The following is a 14377-nucleotide window of genomic DNA, read 5'->3' on the forward strand; positions in this document are numbered from 1 at the left end:
GGGCTTACGACGGCTTGCAAAATGACCCATTATAATCATATTTTAGTCATCAAAACTACATTTTGTAAGTTGCGAAATGGGTAATTATGAAATATTGGTTTTTTTTACTTGGATATCCAAACCGTTATGCGAGCCGACTAATTTCAGAGTAATCACCTGCTTTGCAGGTAGCCCGGAATCACCGTATTTGAACCTCTGTGGCCATAAGGGGATTTTTGTTCCTCCTTGAATTTGAACATGTAACTTCCTGGCACTTTTGACCTTTAGAGCCAAACTTAAACCAATCAGACATCACCCTTGTGGTTAACCTTAAATGGGATTTTAGTATTCAAATGATAGGTTATATTTATTTGGTTATGTAAATTGTCATGCATTTACTTAGGACACATATATACATACTATTTATATGTTATTTCTATTTTTGTTGTTCTTGTAGTTTCTTACCATTTGATGAGTTGGTCTATAAAGTGTCTTTTTCTTCATGATATCTACACAATCATGAGCCTCTCATTTCACTCATTGCCTATCGTTCGGATATGGGTATCGCAAAAACCCGACCATAACGCAATGTACACAAGACCCGTTAAACGTATGCTTAATTAAACCATCCACATAGGGCTTGCAAAACCCTTTCAAAAGGAATTACAAATGGCCACCTCACCATAGTTTTGTCTGAAGGTTTGCAAAACCCTTTCAAAAGGAATTGCAAATGGCCACCTCACCATAGTTTCAAAAGGAATTGCAAATGGCCACCTCACCATAGTTTTGTCTGACACTTGCAAATTTTGCAATTGTTATTGCAATGCTGCAAATTTTGCAATTGTTATTGCAATGCCACGTAGACCCAAACAAACTTTTTAATACATAAAATTAATTACTCTTACTTAATATGTATATATTATTATTATTATTATTATTATTATTATTTTTAAATAAAATATAAATACAATCATAATAAATATGTTTAATTAATATAGTTAAATTAATTTAAACATTAAATTTTATCATCACCTAAAATTAAAATTATACATATTAAAACATATAATATTGATAAAGTTACATATAATCTAAGGTATATATAATCTAAGCTATAAAATTACATATAAAACATGTTATTAAATTAAAAAATAATTAGAATGTATATATAAATAATTTATAAAATAGTTAATAAATGTTGTAGTGGGGACCACTTTTGAAAGTGTAGGTGAATTGCAGGTGTGTAGGTGGTAATTGCAAAAGCTGATGTGTCACAATTGAAAGTGTAAATGGATTGCAGGGATGTGGATGATCTTACCTTAATTTCTACGTATGCACTACAAAAGTATACAAGGTAATTAAGTCTCGTTTCTATAATCAACGACATACCATGTATGTAAGGAGTGGGGGATGGCCATCGTTAAAAAAAAGTTACAAGGGTTAAAAATATTTTTTCTACTTCTTACTTTGGTCCCCTCGTATATTTCTGGAAGTGGCCCTACGTCACAACAACAAAAAAACAAAAAAAGTCTCTCGAAATCAACAAAAAAACCTAAAAAGTCTCTCAAAACCAATAAAAAAACTTTAAAACCTCATCGAAACGGTGGAATTGGGTTAAAAATACATCGAGTGATTTTGCAAGTCGTTAATTTACCTTAAAGGTGCCCCTCGGCAAAACATCTGATAGTCCAAGTTTCTTGCCATTGCATTTATTTTATGTTAGGTGGACCAATCTTTAACAAAAAAGAAAGAAAAATGATATATATATATATATATATATATATATTACGGTTTTAGTTTGACAAGATATTATCTGTATACGAAATGATTCATATAAGAATCACAAATAATTTAAGAATCAAAAAACTAATTTTATAGTCTTTATTCATTGATATATACACACAATCCAAATTTCATCAATTCATATATATCATCAATGAGTAATTGAGTATATTCTATCAATGAATATATATATTCATTTTATATTTGTATAGTGTCAATAATTATATTCATTAATGAATATACACTAAAAAAAAAACTCTCTCTCTCTCACTGTATATATATTTTCCATTCATATGTGATATAAAATAAAAAAGTTCCCGTGAAGGTGAAGAAGAGGAGTAGAAGTGCATTGCCTTACACTCAATCTATCTATCTATATATATCTCTATATCTATATATATATATATATATATATATATATATATATTATACATCCATCTGATTACATATTAGATGACAAAATCACAACTCCCAGAAACGTCCAAATCCATGGCCGGCCACCTTCACATGCCACCAAATTCCAACGCCACCACCACCAGCACCACCACCAGCCTCCTCCTCTCCTTTATATGACACACTTTGAAGAAAAAAATCAGACAGAAAGAGAATCACCCTTTCAAAACTTCTCTGCTCCTTCTGCAACTGTCCTTCTAAACCCTCATTGTAGCCTTTCTTCCCCCCTTATTATGCTACATCACTTTCTGCTTCTTTCCCTCTTTAGACTTCTAAGTAAACCCTTCATTTTTAACCCTTCAATCTTCATCAAATACTTGAAACCCTAATGATCAGTCTATTTTCCTTAGATTTTTACCCTATTTTCACCCAACAAATAATGTTTCTTATCCCGATATAGCCCAGAAGTTTGCAGGGGTACCACTTTCAGCTAGTCTCGTCGCAATCTCTCTCTCTCTATTAGTTTCTTATGATGCAGTTCACTGAAACACTTCCACCACCACTCCATCAGACCACTAAACCATGCCAGAACTTCGCTACTTCTGTGAACCCCAACCAAACCCATCGAACCAGACCCTGGCCGGGGTTTCCAGCGCCTAATAAGCCGCTGGGAACCTTTGGTGACGCTAACTGCATGGAGCAGTTGCTGGTTCGTTGTGCTAATGCTATTGAAACCAATGATGCAACTCTTTCTCAACAGATTTTGTGGGTTCTCAACAACATAGCACCTTCAGATGGTGATTCGAATCAAAGACTCACTTGTGGGTTTCTTCGTGCCTTGATTGCTCGAGCTGCTAAAACTGGAACTTGTAAGATGCTTACGGCTGCTCTTTCTAATTCAAACATCACCATCCAAACGCATAAGTTTTCGATTATTGAGCTCGCGAGTTTTGTCGACTTGACGCCATGGCATCGGTTTGGTTTCACGGCGGCCAACGCCGCCATACTTGAAGCGGTGGAGGGTTACTCCACCGTTCACATCATCGATTTGAGTTTGACACATTGCATGCAAATCCCTACTTTGATTGACGCCATGGCTGGGAAATTGGAAGGTCCCCCGGTGGTCAAACTGACGATAGCCGGAGCCACGGAGGACGTCCCTCCGATGCTGGATCTTTCTTACGAAGAACTAGGGATTAAGTTGGTGAACTTTGCTCGTTCACGAAACATAATCTTGGAGTTCACAGTGATTCCTTCAAGTTCGTTGGATGGATTCTCTTCGTTAATCGAACATCTAAAGCTTCAAACTCTAGTTCATGGAAACGAGACTAACGAAGCACTCGTAATAAACTGTCACATGATGCTCCATTACATCCCAGAAGAAACACCCACAACTCCATTTTCATTCGAAGATGCAACCCCAAGAGCTTTATTCTTGAAACAAATCCGAAGTTTAAATCCAACCCTAGTAGTTTTAGCCGATGAAGACGCCGATTTCACATCAACTAACTTGGTTTGCAGATTAAGGTCAGCTTTTAATTACTTATGGATTCCATACGACATAGTGGACACATTTTTACCAAAAGGAAGCAAGCAAAGGCAGTGGTATGAAGCAGATATCTGTTGGAAGATAGAGAATGTGATAGCCCAAGAAGGTTCGCATCGAGTGGAGCGGCTCGAGCCAAGAAGTCGATGGGTGCACCGAATGAGAAACACGGGGTTTCGTGGGGTTGGGTTCGGTGAAGATATGGTGGCTGAAGTGAAGGGGATGTTGGATGAACATGCAGCTGGATGGGGGCTGAAGAAGGAAGAAGATGATCTTGTTCTTACTTGGAAAGGACATAATGTGGTGTTTGCAACTGCTTGGGTACCAACCTAATTTAAAATGACTCATAATTAATCTTTTTCTTTAATTAATTTGTGATTTTGGTAACTAGATTTAATCTTACTACTTAGCTACATCCCTTTTTTTGGCTTTTTGATGTTAATTAAGTTGGTAGCTTGTCAATTCAAGAAGCTTGGTGACTGTGTTTTTAGGCTAATAATTAACATATTTTAATGATCATATATCAGATATTATTATGTCTTCTCCCTTTCATGTATATATATATATATATATATATATCTGTGTGTGTCTTCTCCCTTTCATGTATGTTTGTATATATATATATATATATACACACACTCACACGCTACTGTTGTTTGTTAGCAGCCATGTAATGAAAACCCCTCATCACCACCGACGGTGGTGTGGTGATGATGGTGATAGTGATGGTGGTGGCTTGGATGCCCATGAAGGTATATATATCTATCTATCTGTCTATCTAGAAGGAGGTTCAAACGAGAACACCTCCGTCTTACGAGAACGCGTAAACACCCTTATCACATGTGATAATACGCGTGAGAGGGACCCTGTGACGTGCGGACACTTGAAACAGACACCAATCACATGTGATATCGTATGGGAACGAAGTAGTATGTGGGCGACTTGGCACGTAATCTAGGTCACTCTTGTCCATTATATGTGTGTACGTGTCACTAGTTTATCACGTGCATGTGATGATATGTTTCTAGCATTTTCAAGTTTTCATAAAATGATAACGTTTCCGTTTTAACCTTTCATACATCATATACAGATACATATATATTGACACTCAAGAATGAGAATTTAGTTAGAATTCATGCATTTCATATACGTTAATTAAACAAATAGCATGACGTTGGGATTTAGCATGGTTTCACTTTCACTTTCACAAACCAAACGGAAGGTCAGATGCAACTTACGATTTTAGTACGGTGACGATCAATAACTTGTTGTTGAAACTTTCTACTTTGGGAGGTTTTTCAGATGGACAATGAAACAAACCCTAATTGGCAAATGTCAATACACACTTATCAAGCATCTTGACAAGTTGCATTTAAGCAATCTGATATTTCTAATTTAGGCAATCTGAGGCGCGGGTGACTTTCATGCAAATGATATGGAGAAAAGTTATGTATCATAAATGTTTTGAATTAATATCTGATTTCGTAATTCATAGGCGTAGCTGCTTCTTCTGTGTTTTTTTATGTTCATCTTCCGTTTTGTACGAAACGGAAAAAGCATGGACGTACAATTGAAACGTATTTCGAAGACAAATACCTGATGGAAATTAAAACTTAACTTTTCTTATTCATGCTATAAGTCTAGTTAGGGTATAAAGATGACTTAACAATGAATATATGATAGTTATGAACTTATGAAACAGCTTAATATCCTTATGGACCATCTATGCTAAATTTCTAATCCACTATAAAGCCCAATTCTAGATATGGCCCATTACAATAAGCCCAATACTAGATATGGCCCATTAATATTAAGCCCACTTCATTTGAATCACTTTTGAATTTTCATACACCATTCTTTTAAATAAAGCAAACGGAGATCTTAATGATATTTGTACTACAATAGATTTTTTTAATGGTTCTTTAAAATATAATAAATAAAAAAGAAAATAGAATTTTATAAATTTAAAGAATTTCTGTAACGTGAGAACAGATGAATGATGGTTTTAATTCTTTTTCATCAATGAGATTGTAAGTATTATTATCTTACTTGAGTTCGATGCTCATTTATGGACTCGAACTTATGATCGATTAATTCGTTTTATACGTTCGAAGTTGATAAATTTTTATATTTTTATTGTATGAGTTATAAACATCTGAGCATGTTTGGCTCGAAAAAAATCTTTGCTCGAATGGCTCGGCTCGGCTCGAAAAGTTTAATCGAGTTGTCGAACGAGCCGAGTCGAATATTGGTGTTATGAAGTTCGACTCGTTAAGTTAAACGAGTTTTGTTTTGTGTTCGAGATCCACTCGAGCTCAAGATAAACGAGCTCGAGCTCGAGTAGCTCGTTAAAAGCTCGACTCGTTTACACCCCTACTCTCAACTCACGATCATGATTCATGATTCACTACAGATATGAGCGCTAACCATTGCTTTTGTAGTCCTCTTCATGTTTTCTCCTTTAAGCGTAATCTCTTCAAATTCAAGTTTACAATCAATTACTATATCTTATCAAAGGGCTTTTGGCTTAGCAGTATCCGTTAACCCAACCTTTCTATGGGTCAAGAGTTTCAACCTCACAAAAATGGAAAGTGTGCGTGAGTTTCCTTTGCGATATGAAAATATTAGATACTTCAAAACAAACCTGTTACTCCATCCTTACAACTTCTAAAAGATTCAGGCAGTGGCAGATCTAGAAACTTTTATAGTTGGGGACGCACTTATGGGTGTTGAAAAAAAATCAAAACCAAATAATTCATCCGGATGAAAACGGTTTTGGGTTTTCCTTTTCGGCTTAAACGGTTCAGTTAACCGAATAAAAGTAACTTATTCATGTCGATTTTCAGTTGACTTTTTACTAATTAATCGAGGTGTATAATTTTTTAAACGAAAATATTAGTGTGTGCTGCAAATAGACCAATTAACAATTAGGATATCAAGTTGGGGGGTCATTGTCTTGTTCTTATTGGCTGTACAATAGGAAAATTTGTTAAACAAATCTTTTTATATCATTTTTTTAAAAAAAATTAGTGGGTTTGTTGGGGGCCTAGGACCCCTACCACCATGCACTAGATCCGCCCCTAGATTCAGATCTGAAGTCCTTCAAACCAACTGATAGACACATTTAAATAAGAGATAACGGTTGAATTCTACCAATAAAACATAATGCTCTATAGATTTTAGATTGATTTTCTTATTTTAATAAATAATTACATTAATTTTTGCATTATCAATTTATAATAAAATTTTACATCTTGTTGTATTACATAGATACATAACTACTACATATAAATATTATATGTGTAGGGTTTGTTCCAATAAAAAAGATTACATATTATAAGAAGGTGAGAAAGGAAGGTTCATATGTAAAACATTAAATAAATACAAAAAAATTTATTTGAAAATGCATATATGAATCGACATCTGAGATTATTTATATCAGTTTACATATACATCTCCAAACTAATACATAAACCTTCTCTTATTACACTTTCACGATATCTAGACTTCTTATTTAACAGAATTTTTTAACCACCCTTTAAGGGTGGACCAAATAGTCAACTTCTAATTTTAAAACTGTAAAAACGAAAAATGTTATTTTCTAAACAACGGGGACCAAACTTGTAGTTTACTCTAAATTTTACTAAACACCCTCTCTACCCCACCTTGTGGATTCTTCAAAAGTTCACCAATCAAGTGCCCACTTTTTGCAACCTCTATCTCCAACAATGTGAAAAGTCACTTGTATTTTTTGTTTGTCTGCCACGTCATCATATCCAAAATAATGCGTATTTGGTTCACAAAATTTTGATGGAATTCAACTAAATCATCCGTTAGTATACCAAGCTTTGAATATTCATCATGAATATGGAAGTGTTATTCATCATAAATTACATATTCATAATGAATATGTTACAACATTCATGATAAATATCATGTTTATATTTCTGATGAACATTCACACTGTATACAATGTCATAGTTTCTAATCAATTTTAGGTTCCTAATAAACCTGTTGATATGATGACATAATACAATATAATATTCATTTATGTACACAAAATGTACCTAGTTACAACATCATCCCTCACTCATCATCAAGAATTCCAAGCCTTGGATATAAAAAATTTACACAATTATACATTAAACTAAAACATAGAGGGTAAAAAATCGTACAAAAGTCAAGACTCTGAATCAGTATCCGATCTGAGTCAGAATCCGAGTGCGAGTCGACTTAGCGTCCGACTCCGAGTGTGAGTCGACTCAATGTCCGAGTCCAAGTTGACTCAAGTAGCCGAAAAATCAAGCATTGGTGCACATGGTTGCATTCAAGAAATTGAGTGTCTTCTGCCTTTACTCACCTTATTCCTGCTTCTTGTACTTGAAGGTGAAATCCCATGATCGGCCCATAGAAACGGAGTCAATTTCACAAACTTTTTTGACACCAAGCTCATGAACGATCTTCCACGTGACGGTGACTTATCGGGATACGATTTCTTGACTTCTTTCAATCTACATTTCACTTCCAAAAGCTCTAATTTTAGATCCTCATTTTCCTTCTGTAAGCTTGACATACCTTCCAGAAATGGGCTCGGTTTAGACGCATCATCCATCGTCTCTTGTAACCGTTGTTGTTCGTAGTAAAGAACTTGAACCACGGTTTCTGCCGGAAGCCGTTCGTTTTGTGCAGCATGAGCACACGCCTCAGCGGATAGCTTTTGATAGTTTAACAAACCGCAAAGTTTCTTCCTTTCCGTATCGCTTAAAACCGGATGAGCCTGCAAGATTCAATCACAAATGATTGATCATGACACTACAACAAAACCGGTTTTAGAAGACTAAGTATGTCTTTTAATTGTCCTAATAGATTGCTTTATAGAACTTAAATTAATTGCGCGTCATATATAAAAGTTTTATAATAAGTTGACAGATCGTTTTTTTGGGTTTTTTAACAAGTTTTTCTGAACACTTTTGAAATAAAATGTTCTATTACCTTTTAATTGGACATGTCCTTTTACAGGACACTTGTTTTTATAAGACACATTTCAAATAATGTCATACAAAAAAGACTAATATAAGCTTCGTTTAAAATTGTCCTAAAAACATGTTAAAGTGACTAAAAATGTCCTATTAACTTGCTATAACACTGTTTACCCAAGATGTACAATTATTTGGTCCTATAAACTTAAATAAAACTATTTATTATGGCATTTAAAGGCTGTTTTGTTGGTTTTCCACTAAATTCTATATGGATAAAGATACTTATTAATCGGGAAGGTTTTTGTTTGAGGGGTTTTTTTAGATGGAATGATCATGTTTTTATTTGGGAGGGGCATGTTTGGAAAACATTTGGCTTTCTGTATAAAGGTCTCTCCTAGAAGCTTACTGAATAAAACCACTTTCTGTATCATTAAGCCACTAGCAAACAGTCATGTATAGCTGACCGAATAAGCTGTGAATCACATTAAGCTTTTTAAGCTGCTAACAAACAAACCCTTAGACATATTTTGTATTCTATAAAGTCGATTTTATTGCAATGAGAAACGGTATTAGTGAAAAAGGTTTTACCTTCAAGTATATATCAACGGCTCTATACATTCCATCTTCTGTTACCCTTTCTTGATTTGGTATATGTTCGATGAGATTTGCAAATTTTGACACCGATAAGTTGCAATCAGAAGCGATTTCAACAAGATAGTTCTCCATGAGCTTCGAAACTTTCTCCATTTCATCGCGTGTGCCTTCAAATTCACCGTAATTCATCAAGATCCGTTGCACGGTGTCAATATCAAACAATGTGTCACCATCGAACCGAAAAGAAGGAATCAAGATATCGTCCAAGAGAGCCTGGCCAAGTTGTAACCCCATTCTTTTCTCCAAATCTAGCCGACATGCCACCGTGGTCTCGAGGTATATTGCAGATCGTAGAAGCAACGAAAGGAACCTGACCGACACTCCATTCTTTTCCCTTGGCAAGAGACTAACGATCGTTTCTAAAACAACCCTCGTCTCATTTTCTTGATTCGGCTCACTTTTGTTCTTGCTCTTTCCTAATATCTCCTGCTTGATGAAGAAAAATACAAACCGTAAATATGTGGAACCCCGTTAGATTACTCTCCCAAAAGAGTCCACTAAGAGAGAAAGGAAATTCCAACACATATATACAAGAGAAATGGTGTAAGTCTAGCTTATATGAAACTCCGATATCCCCTTCCAACCTAGGCTAGACAGACACAAATTGTCCAATAGTGTCCGAGTCTGTAAAGTGGTAGACTGTCTTATACCATGTGAAAATATGTGAAACCCTATCAGACTACTCTCCAAAAGAAAGCAGGGACATTCCAAAACACACACACATACATATATATATATATAGAGAGAGAGAGAGAGAGAGAGAGAGAAACACACTTGTGATCACGTGAGACCAAATGTTTTTGCGAGACCCATGAGACCACAAAATAACACAGGACCTTCTAGCAAAAACACTCTGAAGGTTTGCTTTTTGTGACTTTATAGTGTTTTTGCTATGATGGTTCAATATGTTTTTGTGCCTTTACAAATGATCTCATAAAAACAGATTGATCTCACGACAACCAACCTTATATATAGAAGAAAAATGGTTGAAATCTAGCCGATGTAGTGTGTCGATCTGTGTAAAGCAATGAGAAGAGATCTTACCAAATCCTGAAGACGTTTTTGGGCGTAATACGTTAGAATCGGACCAAGTGCATACTTTTCGAATCCTCTCGAAATCATAGCAAGAAGAACCCTTTGGAAGGTATGCATTTTAAGAAGAGTCAAGTCTTCAGCCCACAAATCAACTACTCCTTTTAGCGACGACGATGAAGAATCTAAACCGTTGCTGCTGAAATCTATGCTAGTCGATAAAGAAGATTGGCTCTCTGTCGTGATGATGAGCGCTATAGCGTCTACACAACGAGTGATCAGTTTCACATTTTCAGCCATCGGTAAGAGGCTTTCTGATGATTGTAAGATGGAAACCGCACCAGCCAATGTTCGAAATCCCACTTCATTTAGATAGGCCTCGGTTCTTGCTACGAGGTTACCGACTGCATAATCCTCTGTCATTTCAAGAAACTCGGCCACACATCTAACCATCGCAATGTTATCAAAGGTTAATTCGAAGTTTATGCCGTAAGAAAACTTTGCTGCAAGTTCGAATCCCTTTGGCCCTCCTGGGATATCATTGATTTCAACCAAGTGATCGGCCTCTCTTGAGTTTGACATCAATTTCCGAATATAACCACATTTTGACACCAATGGAAACTGCAGTAATCAAAGGAGCAAGTTTTAAACTTCATATACATGTTTCAAGTGAGAATATGTAGAACCCTTTAGATTACTTTTCAAAAGAGCTTTTGAGGAGAGAATGAAGGTTTCAGTAGAGGCTCTGATACCATGTAAGAATATGTGGAACCCTATTAGATTACTCTACAAAAGAGCCTCGAGGAAAGAAAGAAGTTCCAACATATATTGGGGAAAATGGTCCAAGTCTAGCCGATATGGTACTCTAACATACCCCTACAATAGAATGATAGATGCTAGATGGGCACAAATTGCCTCAGAGTGGAGACTTGGTCTAATACCATGTGAGAATATGTGGAATCCCGTTAAATTACTCTAACATTTCAAGTCACCATTTCAAACCAAGATTAGAACTTTAGAAACCTCATGAAGCACTAAAAGTTGCAAAATGACATGAATATAATGCAAATTATACCTTGTGTAACGAAAAAGATACTCCTTGGACGCTGATTGTAACGTCGCTCAAGATCTCCTGAGAAAATATCCTGCAAAAAAAGAATTCTTGAAAGATTTTTCTGGGAAATTCATCAAAAAAAACCCAAAAATGAAAAGGAGACCAGATGGAGGAGAAGAATGAAAGCAAACCACTCAGTGGTCCTCTTCATGGCATTATTCATGAGCTCCTTTTTGTTAGCAGGCATCATGTTATGGGCTGTGGCCATTGCAGCTCTCTCTTGTTGAGCATCCCCCATTACAATGATCAGGCATTCTTGATTCTAACCATGCTCCATACTCTTATAATATATATATATATATATATATATATATATTCCCTTTTTTACAAACCCACTAATTCGTGCAAACTTACAAACCAGTTTTCATGTCTTGTTTCATATATGAATCAGTATATGCAAACCTACAATGTTTATACAAAGTTGTTTTATATGTGAACAGTTCAACACTATTTTTTAGCATACAAAATAGTATTCATAAATATTGCATTTTGACACTAGTTTCATATGTAAAACTATATATATGTAAATGATTATATGTATATGTATACGCTTAACGTAATGGGTATCCACATCTTTATACACTCTCTTCTTTCGGTATAAACCCAAGCTTTGATTTTGTACCATGGAATTTACAGGTGTTCCTGACTCACAAACATCGACATCTTTAAGGAAATACCCAAAATGGGTATAAGCATTTGGCCTAAAAGGATCAAGACTTGGGGCTAAAACAGTCATTTCTCGTAGAAACCGTGGGGACTCATGAGAGAATCAAAGATAAAGAGAAAAGACGGTAGTTTGTCAGTGGGTGTGGTGGTGGGTGCAAATGTGCTTAGAATAATTGGCCAAAGATTGGAAGTTTCTTCTAGTGGCCAGTCAGACATCTCGTCGAACACATTGCCTACGTTTTCCGATTTAGGGATCAACACCCTCTAAACAATCCAAATACTAACAACCATTGAACTCACAACTATTAATTCAAGAAAGCATACTTGACGGTTAACTCAACCTGTAAATAAAAGTTAGATCTCAGCCTTCATTTTTGAGTCTCTTCATAGCCATTAAGGAACGAACGTAATTTATCAAATAAATTAGAATCTTTCCGTTTGATTTACCAAAGGGGTGTTTGGGATTGCTTATAAAAACAACTTATTGACTTATTCCGGTGTGACACCGGTAATAAACATTTTTGAGTGTTTGGATAAACAATTTATACTGGTGTCAAACCAGTAATAAAAAGTTTTTGAATAAATTAAACTGACTTATAATAAGTTAATAAGTAATCTCAAACACCCAAAATGTAACATATAAAATTAAAAAGAAATAATAAAAAATAACATTTCTTTTAATTTGTTAAATAAAATTAGAACTCAATATATGAAAGTAAAACGATATCGTGTGGTCATGTGACATTAAATGGTGAATGCATGCATGATAGACATGGGCTCCTTCGCAGGTACGTGTAGTTCACATCATACATAACAATGGATCCCTTCCTAATGTTGACGGATCATACCATATTAATTATCTATAAATATATATTAAAAAAATAGGGTAAAATGTGTTAAATAACAACCTACTTTTTTTTGTTTTTTTTTTTTTTGTCACCTCATCATCCATATATGATGTCCACATACGATAGTGTTGACATGACATTTCTAATTATAACATTATACTTTCAAAATTACTTTACTATAACATCATCAATTTATATTATAACATTGTACTCTTAATTTTAATATTTTTATTATTTAAACGTTGTAAATTTAATCAAGTATATTTACTAAAAAATTATAATAAATATTATTTGAGATCAGGGGCGGATTTAGCATGTTAAAGGTGGGGGGAAGAGCCCTCATTAAAAAATTAAAAAATGAATTTTTTTAAGGTTAAAAATTATTTTTTTTACTTTATACCATGGTTCTCCTCCGTAATTTCTTGTTAAGGCCCCCACCAACTAAAGAAAGTATCTTGAAATCAACCAAAAAACTGAAAAGTTCTTCGAAATCGATAAAAAAAACCCTTAAAAAATCCTTCGAAATAATCCAAAAAAACTTCAAAAATCTCTTGGAATGGTGAATTAGGCTTAAAACACATCGGACGACTTGATGGCGTTTAAGCTACCTTGAAGGTGCCCCCACTAGACCAAAATCCTGGATCCGCCACTGTTTGAGATTATAATATCGTTTTTTTATTTTATTTTTTGATATATTATAGAAGACAAAAGACACCCAAATCGATAATTTTTTTTAGCATTAACATATTTGCAATAACATATCAAACAGTACATGAAATTTAATCTTTTTTACTATTATCTAAGTTTTTTTATTAAATTAAATGTTATATTTTTTAAATAAAAAAACACTTTCTTAAAAATTTACAAATAAATCAAAATACTTAACACATACAAGAATCACCAATACAATTTAATATTATAATTTTTAGTAAATATATATTTGATTAAATTTATAATATTTAATTGATAAAAATATTAAAATTAAAAATACAATGTTATAGTAGAAATAAGTGATGTTATAATAAATTAATTTAGAAAGTACAATGTTATAATAAGAAATGACATGTCAGCAATATCGTACATGTGAACAGCCTACATGGACGATGAAGTGACAAAGAAATCTGATATAATAGATAAATTTAATTTAAAAGGTTGTTCAATGCTATAACAGGTAAATTTTTTAAAGTACGATGTCCTAATAAAAAATATTTTGAAAGTACATTGATGTAATAAGAAAAACTGAAAATATAATGTTATAATAAAAATTTATAAAAGTAGTTTGTTATTTCATACATTTCACCCAAAAAATAATATGTAAAAATACATATATAGATCTAGGGGTGAGCATAGGCGGGTACCCGCCCTTTTTGACAGGAACCGGAACCGG

General features: G+C 34.3%; 2 protein-coding genes across 2 annotated transcripts; one reads left to right on the top strand and one right to left on the bottom strand.

Moving 5' to 3' along the window:
- The first annotated feature begins 2400 nt into the window (after positions 1-2400).
- Positions 2401-4211, top strand: LOC112513246 (scarecrow-like protein 32). The gene has a single exon (XM_025119456.1). It carries the CDS (start codon positions 2681-2683, stop codon positions 4028-4030), a length of 1350 nt encoding a protein of 449 aa, XP_024975224.1. The 5' UTR covers positions 2401-2680; the 3' UTR covers positions 4031-4211.
- Positions 4212-7704: 3493 nt separating this feature from the next.
- On the bottom strand, positions 7705-11753 carry LOC112512735 (BTB/POZ domain-containing protein SR1IP1-like). Its single transcript, XM_025118851.1, has 5 exons — positions 11608-11753; positions 11438-11507; positions 10375-10983; positions 9265-9756; positions 7705-8474 (listed from the first exon to the last, which is right to left on the bottom strand). The coding sequence occupies exons 1-5, from the start codon at positions 11712-11714 to the stop codon at positions 8025-8027; spliced, it is 1728 nt and encodes a 575-aa protein (XP_024974619.1). The 5' UTR covers positions 11715-11753; the 3' UTR covers positions 7705-8024.
- Positions 11754-14377: the final 2624 nt, after the last annotated feature.

Source organism: Cynara cardunculus, assembly GCF_001531365.2.
Source record: "Cynara cardunculus var. scolymus isolate 2C chromosome LG 5, CcrdV1, whole genome shotgun sequence".
In the NCBI taxonomy this organism is placed as follows: domain Eukaryota; kingdom Viridiplantae; phylum Streptophyta; class Magnoliopsida; order Asterales; family Asteraceae; genus Cynara; species Cynara cardunculus.

Bases quoted from the DNA above. Each gene is read 5' to 3' on its own strand.
- LOC112513246 (XM_025119456.1), top strand. From the start codon at position 2,681: ATGATGCAGTTCACTGAAACACTTCCACCACCACTCCATCAGACCACT.
- LOC112512735 (XM_025118851.1), bottom strand. From the start codon at position 11,714: ATGGGGGATGCTCAACAAGAGAGAGCTGCAATGGCCACAGCCCATAAC. The intron at 11,508-11,607 runs GTTTGCTTTCAT...CTTTTTTTGCAG, and splicing joins ATGAAGAGGACCACTGAGTG to GATATTTTCTCAGGAGATCT. The intron at 10,984-11,437 runs GTATAATTTGCA...TGATTACTGCAG, and splicing joins TATCTTTTTCGTTACACAAG to TTTCCATTGGTGTCAAAATG.